Source organism: Temnothorax longispinosus, chromosome 1 (genome assembly GCF_030848805.1).
Source record: "Temnothorax longispinosus isolate EJ_2023e chromosome 1, Tlon_JGU_v1, whole genome shotgun sequence".
NCBI lineage: Eukaryota > Metazoa > Arthropoda > Insecta > Hymenoptera > Formicidae > Temnothorax > Temnothorax longispinosus.
In genome coordinates this window covers 22,527,845-22,540,139 of record NC_092358.1, presented here as the reverse complement: position 1 = coordinate 22,540,139, position 12,295 = coordinate 22,527,845, and the positions used below count along the sequence as shown (strand labels likewise).

The 12,295-nt window shown below is 39.0% G+C and overlaps 1 protein-coding gene across 4 annotated transcripts in view; it reads right to left on the bottom strand.

The window, feature by feature from the left end:
- Positions 1 to 12,295, bottom strand: part of LOC139817905 (rho guanine nucleotide exchange factor 17) — a 55,391-nt gene that overhangs the window by 15,472 nt on the left and 27,624 nt on the right. For all 4 annotated transcript variants that reach the window (XR_011733335.1, XR_011733337.1, XM_071786185.1 and 1 more), the window contains exon 9: positions 2,717 to 2,794. Coding sequence is in view for 2 of the 4 variants with exons in the window: in XM_071786185.1 (XP_071642286.1) it covers positions 2,717 to 2,794 (78 nt within the window). In the remaining 2 variants the exon portion in view is untranslated. The remainder of the gene's footprint in view (positions 1 to 2,716; positions 2,795 to 12,295) is intronic.

Here is a 12,295-nt window from a genome sequence, read left to right as displayed (position 1 = left end):
ATGCAGGAAATATTAAAAACTTTGATATTAATTCTCCGGGGATCCAAAGTCAAAAAAATGTATATAAATAGTTACGGAACATCTAATAGAACGTAAAAGACGTAGATTTAGTGACTGTAAATAACTGTTATTGCTATTTTTTCCAAAAAAAATTTTCAAAAAAAATTGTAAATTGTTGTTGCTATATTTTTGTTTGTTGATGATCTGCTTGTGTGTAAAATATTATTATATTTGTTACATTTTTTAATGTTTACACTTTTCTCTGTAAAACCCTTTGTAAAACGGATATTCAAAAATTGATAACTTTTTATCTAAATTGTGAATCGATTTGAAATTTAGCCCCGAATTTTGAAAGAGAATACACAATATAATATTAAATTTTCGTCAATTTCGTTACATTTTAATTAACTCTTTAGAACACCCTAAAAAATATTGCAAAAAATGTTCTTTATGTCGTTAATTGTTTATGTTGAGAAGTAAGAATTTGAAAGGTTATAAATTTGTAACAATATCATTTTACCAGCAATTACTGATAATAGGCAGTTCGAGAAGCATCCTCAAATAAATCGCCCGATAAAGGGGCATTAAATTTCCAACAGTATCGTTGCACGTATTGACGTAATTATTTGATTCAATAATTATACCGCGCTGCGAAATGGCAATGCAATTAGTGTGGCGTATAAATCGCGTAATTAGTTAAAACAAAGATCGGTCTCATCATCAGTTCCGCAGCCAATGTTTGTCCGGTTAGCTTTTATTAAAGCGCCGGGCTGTCTGCACAATTGTACAGGGCACGTTGCACGTTAATGTGACTTGCGTCTCACACGTGTTCGAAGACCCAGCGCATTTCCGGTCACGAGTGACTCACGCATGTGCTTGAAAAAGTTCCATACATTTCAACCAATTCAATAAAAAGAAGCAATAATTAGAAATTGCTTTTAATAAAAAGCTGTTACAACTTAAGCTTTTTGTACACTACATAGTCATATAAATAAAGAAATATGCAAATGTTATACATATAAAAAATTTTTATATTAAAAATCACGTATTTGCGTCGCAATATTTTATTCTTTTCGCAAGTATTCCTACTTTCTCTTCCATCTGAATGCAAATTGCAATTAATTTAGAAAAATCGTGAAATCTGTGGAGCTTTAATGATAAAGTATTTTTAATGCTAAAGTAATTTTTAATTCAGCGAATTTAAAACTAAGAAGAGGAGAGTAAAAGATGTAGCAAACAACGGCTGAACGCAAACTGGAGCTGTTTGTACGCGGAATATCCCTGTCGGAAATCGAATTTATATGTGTAAATGAACACTATTATCATTCCACGATAGCGAGGCGATACCTTGACATTTGACATACGTATTTACAAAGTTACCTTGTACAAATCATTGTGCAATCAATTTCGCGGAAGCACCCTTCAGCGGATATTAGATGCATTGTGCCATTAAACAAAATATTCGACCAAGGACGCGAGCGAGCGCTTGAAAATCAGATTACAAGTATATAACGCGACCTTGCGTGGGGTGGGCCCGCCGCCTGTTGCATTTAATGCGTCGTCCACTTCTGACGATTGCCTCTTGCGAATTTTCATTTTCCAATGTAAAAAATGTACAATGTTCTCCACTTATTGACACATTGACATTTATAGCTACATGCAAATTATTAGTTTTGCAACTGCATCGAATTAAATTATAGTTACATCCTTTTACAGGATTCTGTAAAACAGCGGTACATCATAAAATTTTCTCGTAAAAATGTCACATCAGATTTTAATTATATATTACATCCTTACATTAATTAATGATGTTGGTCAAATAAACACATATGTCTCTATACATAAATTTTCCCTTTCTTTAATAATTTATAAATTTGTTTCACTATAAAAAGCCTGAAAAACGTTGATTTAAACAATGACTTTTATTATCATAATCACTATTATAATATAAAATTCATTATTATAGTAGCGCTAATTTTTAACAGCGATTTTTCAGCCTTGAAAATGAGGACATGCAACGATATACGTGTTTAATCGCGAATGCGTATTCTCTTGTAACATTATGCAAGCGCACAAATCGACTGATTCCCGTAACTATTCGGCACGGCCTGGTATTCAAACCTATTTCCGGTGTTTAACGAAAAGCGATTATGAAGTCAGGAGTGGAAATTTAATGAAAACAAGAAACCGGAGACGGCGTACTTGGATCGAACGAGCAACCAGCTCGCTGGAGCGAAAGTGTTGTTCAATCGGAGCGAATAAACGAGCGGGGGTGTTTGTTTACAAGACGCAAGGACGAATCGCAGTTCCGACGTACGTCGGTGCAACGCCGTTTCTTTGGACGTCGCGACTCGAGAGATCGATCGACGCGATCCTCCTGATCACCCTAGTCCGGAATATTTATTTCGAAAAAAAAATTCATTTGTCTATATATTTAGTCTTTTCTTTCTTATTGTATAGTAAAAGTTTTAGAAGTTGAGAAAGCTCTTCGTAATTATACGCTCATTATAATCTTTGAGATTTAAAGAATATTAAAAAATATATAATATTGTACTATATTCCAGAGAAAACTAAATCAAATTCTAAGAAAAAACGTCCGGCTAATCGATAAAAATGTGCTGCATGACAGAAGGAATTTTAGAATTTTTATTAGAGAACTCCATTTTATAAAGAATCGATTTCTTTTCGGATCTATTGATTCAATAAATGTACTTACATTGACTAGTATTTGTAGCGCCTCTACATAGGAGCGTTCCGTATCGTAAAGCTCCACAACCACGTGAGTCCTCGTATCCTGCAATGCAGAAAAGACAATCAGAAAAAATGAGTATTCATTGAGCGGCATTATAATATGAGGAAAAAAAACCGTTTGACCGAGATGGAGAAAGGGAGGGAGCTTATAGGCGACCGAGCACAGCTGTCACAGCTCGATTATTGCATCGTCTCGTGATGAAGATCGCACGTGTGCTTATGAAAGATGTACACGTGCGATGCTTCACGTGCGTATGTATAATACAAAGCGTTTGATTATGGTCGTTATGCAACATGGACGACGAGCTACAAGATGTTGAGACGTGTATCGACATTGTGATGCACGCCGGCATCAAGATTCTGTTGAAGTACCTTAACCCTGGATGACTAATATATGACGTAATGGACGTGCTTTCAATTCGCCATAAAATCCTTCACTTTTTCTAAAGGATTTTTTATCTTCAAAATTATTAGATCTCCTCATTTTTTATATTTAATTTTTTTCCTGTGTTTTTTATCTCACTTTCTTGATTTGCAAATAAAGATATATATTATAAATATTTTATCATATATATATATATTTTTTTTCCCACTAAAACACGTTGCGTAATTCTGAATAAAAAGAAAAGAACTAAATAATAAATAAGAAGAGATCTGACCTATCTGACTTTTGCGACACTTATGATTATTTTAGTTTACTTTTGCAAAAGTTTACCCAACGCTTACTTAAAGTGCTCAGAAAGCTTTTTCATTCAGAATTAACCGTGCCCAGTCTATAAACATCAAAAACAAGAACTACCCACGCGCTCGGAGGTGACGCGTTCGTTATTCTCGCTGTCCACCGATGACGTACTGACGAGCTTGCGATCAGCGTCCATTGTCATCCACGTAGGCCACCTGTACTGAGATTTCGTCAGCATTGATGCCCTCCAATCGCATAGTAATCCGAGCGATCGCGCGGAAAGTGCGTATAGTTTCGCAATCTCCCGAAACCGATGCACTGTGAGAAGCGCGCGCGTGTCCGACTGTAGAGTATGCACTTGCGTCTCGCGCGTTTCCGGTCTCTCACTTTAATCTATTCCGCTTGGCGGAAACGAGGTGAAACCAAAGTGGAGCTCTTAAGCTTCCGTACGTAAAAGCTGCTCTCAAACGTTTTATTCTTGGACTCTTCCCATGAGCTTCAAGTCGATCGCGCCCAAATACTTCACGACTCAGTAAACTACATCGATAAAGCAGCAATTAGTATCTCGATACAGGAACAATTAGAATTTGTATTTTTAAATTTTATGATTCTCGTAAATTTTATAAAAAATAAAATATAACTTTTACTGCGTATTTCATTAGCATACATCTTTAATTTAAATTGTTAATATAATCTCCCAGAAAACTATTGTTATAAAAAAATATGTCTGTATACTCCAAACAAATATCGATCATCGCGAGTGACTAACATTGCAAGTTTATATAAACCGCATGTATATATTTGTGTTCCTTCAATCCTTATATTTCTACTTCTTCATTTTCAGCATAAAACTTCCGAGGTAATTAATAACTTCTATCCACACAAAAGTTTCCAAGAAACCAATGCAAATATTCAAATAAAAACAGACCTATTCATGTTCTCAATCTGTATATCGATCGCCACGATACTCTTTGAAAAATTCTTTCTCGAGTATCATTCTTTCCTTTTTAATACAACAATTCTAAAGTACATGATTTTCGCGAGATTTCTAACAGTGTCTATTTCCAGGAAAAACTAATATTAAATGAGAAAACAATATACACTTTGAATTTCAGCATTGATCACCGCGAACGATCGGTAAAGCGTAAGTTGCGCAAGTTCCGGCTCGAAGTAAAATGGAAAAGAGAGCTGACTGTCGATCGACGCTCGTGCGTCGTACTTATCTGAAACCGGCGCGCGTGTCAGAGAGAAAAAAAAGAGCCGTGTCTCTCGGCGTGTCTGCGCTCCTACTCACGACACGCTCGTGGACAGCGCCTCTTTAAAAGCTCGTGGGAATTTGCATGCGGAGCTTTCGCGCCTCTGGACGATCGCGCGTCGAACGCGTCGTGTACGAACGAACCGACCAGTCGCCTGTTATATTTAGCAACCGTGACTATAAAGACCCCCCGCTTCGTCCCGTGAGCTTGCAAGCTCATCCGCGGCGCTCTTTCTGTCCCTCTCCCTTTTTTTCACGCTCCATCAGTCTTTCTTCGTTCCATGGGGTCGCGCCCGGTTACGGAATCGATAGTGATCCCTTGATCACGTTGTACGAGTATAATGATCCGTTGTGCGATCGCTTAATTACGCGAGTTTTCTTCGCTAATTAGTCGCGGAGTTATATCACAAACGTTCGGCGTCTATCCATCGTGTATCTAAGTAGCCTTCACCTTGGTATCACGGAAAAAGTGCGTAACTCAAGAGTTTTTCAAACAGAAAAACTACATATGAGCTCTCTGCGGAATAAATTCTTCTTCTGCATATAATTTGTAGTATTTATTAAAATTTAAATGAAAAAATGTTTTGCGCGTTCATATATTCCACCCGTAAAGAAAACAAATTATCTAATAACGCGTTGACAGTCGCAATTGACTTTCTTACGTGACTGTAATTCTATTATGTAAACTGATAGTCTATTACGCAAGCACTTAGTTTTATACTATTATGCTTACGCAAGACAAATACGCCAGATAAAAGTTTGTTAATCAATTTTTTCGTGGCAATTACACGCTATAATATTTGAAAGATTACAGTTATGCGAAGTTATGCTTTCTAGTTAGAATAAAATATGTGGTTAATACCATTGATAATCATTATTAAAGGGATAAATTGTGGGCCATCTGTTTGTCTCGTTATTACGAGAAAGATTGATCAACAACACGTAACTTTGATAAACAACACGTAACTTTAAATAGATTTAAGAGATAGATCCATGCGATGGGGTGGAATTCGTGGTGATTCATTTGCGAAGTCTCGAGTTGATTCGACAAGGTCAGGAAGAGATATTCGCGCGGCGTAGACGTGATATCGAGAAGAGGAAACGCACATTTCCTGATACTGGACCGTGTTGAAAAAGAGAAATCATGACATTCCTGATCCTGACATTCAGACGTGTCGTTTCAGCGATTCTTCGATTTGACTTGCGCGACGAATTCTAATTTACTTTCAAAGAAATGTACATCACACTGGAGCAGCACGAGAAATCTTGATGCAAACACAAAAAATAAAAGGAAAATGTCTTAAAATACGCGAAAGATTTTAAGTCTTGCCCGACAAAGGACCAGAGCTGGATTTTCAAGCGTAGCTTTCCAGTGGCACAAAGTGATCGACATTATTCGATTAGCTCGTAGAAACGCGCACGGAATAATTAAGAGTTTCTCTCAGCCATGCTCAACAACTGCAGAGAAAAATAATTATGTTGCACTAAATCTTTTCACGATAATAACATATTTTAATAACAATATTTTCTAGAATTACATATTATTTTTTTATAACCATTAAATTTAATATTAAATAATAATAAAAAGAAGTATTAACCATTTTCTGGTAGAAAAGAAAATAAAAATTTAGAATCAAGTTAAGACGCGAGTGTAATTATGTTTATAAGTTATAATAAAAATTTAGAAAGTGTAACGAATTAAATTTTAATGAAGTGAAAATGCATGCCTTATTCTGTTTTTTTTTTTTAATTATAATTAGACTTTATTGCAGTAAATATAATAATTGTATCTAATATCGCGAAAAAAGAATATATGTTTCAAGTTAAAGAAATTTGAAGAAAGATAAAAAAAATTGTACGATAGGACAATCGATCGCTCAATATAGCGAAGCATATTAAACGTGTCGTTATAAGAACCAGCCGCGCGCGCGCGCGACCGTGTTTAAACGTTGAAGAGTTGAAAACGCTCGTGTACTTACAAGTACTTGTCCATACCCCTTCGCGTCACCCTAGAGTGCTACGCGATCGCAAGTAAACACTTTCAACGTAAGTTTGCATTTGCACATCGACGAGGCTCGAATGAAATTACAACCTGTTACACACGACGGAGGCGTCGCGACGCGCCTGTAATTGCCCGGTCGCCCGCGCTACTTCAATTCTCGTCGAGAGAGAGAGAGATAAAGAGAGACAAAGAGAGAGAGAAAGAGAGAGAGAAAGAGAGAGAGAAAGAGAGAGAGAAAGAGAGAGAAAGAGAGAGAGGGAGGGAGGGAGGGAGGGAGGGAGAGAGAATGAAAAAGGAGCGTAAATCGAAGCGGAGCGATAGATCTTGTTTAACAGTCGCATCTCATGTATACACAACTCGCTACGGTTATTTCAACCTAACGAAACAAACGGATGGCACGGGATGATATAACGCCGCACAAGCAAATCGAGAGATGATATAACCCAAGGCGATTACACCGATCGAGAATCTATCCGAACGAGGTAATCGTCGCTTCTGTTCTCGAGTAACAATAGACGCATTGTCGGATTCCAACAAACGCGCGAGATTTGCTTTATTTCCTCTTCCCACGCCGAATTCTTCCTCGCATATATAATAAAATGCCGGTAACTTTGCGATCCGCCGATATTTTCAGAGCGCTCTTATTTACGAAAGAATTGATTACTTAATGCGAGAGGAGTATTATTTAACTTGAATTTGTGCTCCAATGCCCTACTGCTCCATTGCGTAACGTTATAGCAAGCTGCACCTGACAGACCTGTTGTTTTATCGTCGAAAATAAACGCCACGATATCTATTAATTTATCCGTAAGCCAAATCGTTTGTTTCCAAAACTTTCGAGCATTCAATTCGATGGAAATGCTATTCGCCGCTGTAATCCCATCACGTTGCACAAAATAAATGCAACGCACGAAATAAATGTCGCACCAAAACATTCCTGTTAAAAACTGGAGTTTATTCTTTAAATATAAATAAATTTTAATTCCCTCCCTAATCGATCAATACATCCAACCCCAATTTTTACTCACGAACTTGGAAAATTTGGGATCAACATCGAGAGATTGCTCTCCGGTGGGAACAAAGTGTTTTGACAAGACACTCGCGATGATCGGTCCCGTGCTATCTAGCTGCTAGAGCTACCTGTCGCGGTATCACATCGTAATAGATTATTATTATCGATTTATCGGGATTTGTTATCGATAAAAGAAAAAAAGTCTAGAAACCATTCTGCGAGAATGAATATTGTATAATACTTTCTTACGCGCACGTTCGATTTGCCGAGCACGATAGCGAGAGTGATCGCGGCGAGGCGGTGAGATTTTTCCCGCGTGTGCTGTTCCCGCCGCAGCTTTCCCGCCGACGAGCAACAGTTAGACGCGGCGTTACGCCTGAAACTGGCGACCCGTCGCACAGCTACCAGGAAGCTGATCGATGCTCAAGAGAATAACGGCGGTGGAGAGGACGGAAGCCGGGCGTCAGGACGCCGGCGCGTACTCTTCACGTGGATTACACGCGCTCCGCTCCGTATCCTGACACTACATCACCGCCACCAACGTCCTTCCCCTCCCACGACCTTGTCCTACGAGGAGACGAGGCGCGACCTTGCGTCGGGGTGTCGGGTTAACCCTTTCGAAACTCGTTACTGTGCAACAGGTCCTTAATGCCGCGCCGGGTAGATTTGGGCGGAGATCGATGATAAACCGTTCCGAAATTAATTTTCGTTTCCTATTGAATTATTGCGTGCAACGGAGTGATTAGACAGGCAAGACACTGATGAGTCGCCCCTATTTAATTCCCAGTTGAATATATTTAATCTCAATTACGTATAAATACGTCGAAGCGGCCACGATGCAATACAGCCTGATTTTCTCTATTACCACGTCGCGTTTTACGGTTACTTATTATCTATTATTATTCAATTAGAATTCTTTTATCGATATCGGAATCAGGATTAGGATTCTGCGCCGTGAAAAATGTGAGAGAATTTCGCCTGACAGCGTGAAACTTCCTTTTGAAGTCTATGATGTATAATTGAGACGAGATATGATTAAAATCCATGATTTGCTTGGTTTAGGTTCATCTTTCAGGTAAATTGTAAATTGTAAATAGAATTGCGGTTACTCTGTAAATTTAATTAAAGAAACGGCGGAACTAAATATCGCAAAATTATCGAGAATATATGCGCATTTTGCACCGCGCTTGAATTTAAAGCTCAACTTAAGGAATCACTTAACGTCGCGAACGATCGTCGGTCGCATTTAAATTTAAGTCGCACGTTTACCGGCAGACGCGTTACGATTTTACGACGATGTTCGACCGGGACTACGGGCTTTCCGAGTCGTTCGCGCGTAACCGTACATTTTGTTCTTTCAAATAACAGATCTAATTCATAGCCGAGCGGCATTCTGGCCCGTAAACTCGCTCCGAGGCACGCTCGCTCGCACGCTCCCGCGCGCGCGCGCCGCGCCGCGCGACGATGCCTGGACTCACGCCCGAATAAACTCGTCCACGTGAGGATTCCGTTAAAGAAGTTGAACGTACGATTTATGCAAGCCGAGCGTGCGAGAACAATGACCGGCTGGCTCTATAAGCCGTTTCACGGAGACGCGCGGCTTTTGTGTTTACCGGTGGCGGACGGGCGGGAGGAATCGATAAGCCCGCGAAGCGAATTCGAATACATCGTCACAATAAACAGACGTCTGTTAAAGCGGCGCTTCCTTCTTATTCGACAACGAGAATTAATTTCCGCCACCCGCGCTCGTTCTCCGGAAGCGGCACAACCGTTGCTGCTGAGAATACGTCGATGATGCACTCCGATGGGAATCATATGAAGCAGGAAGAAAAAAGACCTTCTCAATGCAGATTATTCTTCGGGATCCTTTTTGATCCCAGCGGTCATGAAATAATTCTGTTAAGTTATTAAGTGAAATAGTAAAGATCAGAGCTCTGAATAAACGTTTGTGAAAACCTCCGCTTTTTATCAAATGCCATCACATAAACCTCATTAAAACAAATCTCAGTATTTTATGTTGTTAAAAGGTCGATTACGATTTTGGTACATTTGTTTAAAGAATTTTTCATTTTTCACCTTTCGCTCTTGCGGCAGAATTATGTAAAACGTGCGTTCGAAAAATTGGATATTGCATTCCCGTATTAACATATATACATATATTGTTGAATTAAAAATTTGACAATTAAATAATGATAAAAGTGCTAAAACATAATGTAACATGCAGTAGTTAATTAGCTTATTTTAGCTTCCTACGATTTCTCGGGAAACATTACAAAGGATTTACAATGATATAATGGTATATGAGTTACGAGAAGATAAAATAAAAAAATCCCAGCGATGAGATGTGGTATAGATCAAGGGTCAACGTGAGTGTCACATCAAGATGGGCGAAACGCCGACGATTTTTCTTAACGACGCACGGAATGCGCTCGTGATTGCGGTTTGGCACGCACCCTCTCCGGATTATTCTATCGCATTTTTGTAACGTCCTGCAGCCTATATTTATTTCGACGATGCTTGTTTAGTCTGCGTCCAGGCTTGCGGCGGGCATCGAAACGCTGCTTTTCGGAGGCGCATTTAGCGAGTTTATCGCGCTGCTGCAAAATGCAACGCATTACGCATTGTTCCCACCGTGTGCAAATCCTGTACGTGAATTATTGACCCGTGAATTCGTGTGGGAATTTTTTTTTATTATTTAATTATTCACGTAAATAATTGAGTACTTTAACATAGAAGAAAATATTAATCAAATATTTTTCGCAGTCCAGAAATATATTTTAAGTCCAGAAATGTACCGTTTATTTGCGAATTGCCAGAAATTTGATTTCACTTTCTATCAAAAATTTAATTAATAATTAATTCAAAAAGTATTTTTGTATGTATTGTATGTGTTGTATAACACCGTGAAAAAAAAATATTGCTTAAAGATACCTGTTCCCTTAACGCCGAAGTACAGGACAAAGTTCTACAGTAAGAAGAAAAAGAAGAAAAAAAAAAAAAAAATCTTATGTTATATCTGAAATATAAATAATATATTCTAACAGCGATAAAAATACTTAAAAAAGAGAAAAGCTTATGTATTTGATTTAGCAAATGGATATTAAAACATTCGTTTTCGGCATTTTTCCAGAACAATATGCGCGAAAGTGTTACCAATATAAAATATTGCGCAAACGTGCATGCAAACAAGTAGGTTTGTGATCGTAGCGCGATAATAAAGTTACGCACGTTTATGGGTTGAGCAGAGGCATGAACGCGCGCGCGAGACTCGAAAATGCATTTCTGTTTACTCACAACAGGCGGAGAGTGCCTTTGCGCACGATCTTAAGGTCGATTCGATCGAATTAAATATCGCGCAACAGCGAGTGCCCGCGCTTGCGAAACTACAGACCAAGTGGTTTATACCATCGTGTAAGTTAAATATTTAAATATTTCCCAGTAACGTGCCCCGCAGCGAATGGTGCAACTACTTCGTGCCCGCGCGCGCGCTGCACTCGTCGGTTTATTCATAGATTATCCGGCAACATCCTGGCCTGCCACGCGGCCCCGCGTGTAGATGCATCACGCCGCAGTTTCACGATCATTCTTCGATCCGATCGAAATGTCGCGAGGTATTGCGAGAGCAACGCATTGCTGATTTATGGTGATTCTTGTTTTGTGCGCGTCGAACAATTAATCTAAATAAAATTCTCTAATATCCATCACCTTTAAACTGAAAGCCTTCTCAGTCGTAATCCTGCGAAGATTTATCATAAAATATTTAATATAATAAAACAATATTGCGCAAAAAACAAAATAATACACTGTTTAGAAATAATACAGTTTGCGTACATCTTTATCAATATTTACAAAATTATTGAGAGATAAAGTAGATCTTACAGTGAATAGATACGTGTCCAAACCTAAGTGCCAATAAAAAGATATCAAATGTAGAAAACATTCTCGTATCGTTTCGATATTAAAGGAGGTCCTACCGACGAGTTTGTCCGAGTCTTGGAAATTGCTGCAACGATATCGAACGTAAATGCGTTTAAATATCGCGCGTGCACGAGATTCCTTTACGGTCTCCCCCGAGAGACTGATGTACTTACTGATACAAGCGGCGAGTAATAAAAGTCGGTACCTACCGATACCACCTACGTGCCTAGTCGCGTCCGCACCTCTTAACAGTCAATGGAACCACGATTACGCTATTGTTCGAAAGTTTATGACCGGCCGACGGGCCTTTCATTATTCTCCGGCGTGTATCTCTCGCCGCGCGCCGACGCGACGCGACGCGCTTTCTCGCGCGTCGAATTTCTGCCGTTCGGGGCCGCAGTTTCTCTAAACTTCCACCGATAATGCTGTCGATAAAGTAACGAATTTGTACTCCCGGTACCGTGCAGGCTCTACTCCATCACGTCTGGGGAAACTTGCTACTTCAAGAATACATACATCACCGGAATACTTGGAGACTTTTGGACGCTACCGCGCTTCGCAGTTTCAATATTAAATTAATGATTAAAGCGCATACGAGCGTATACGAGTACATCGAATAATCGATATGACGTTTAAATAAAATAAACATTAAAATACCACATACTATGTATAAAA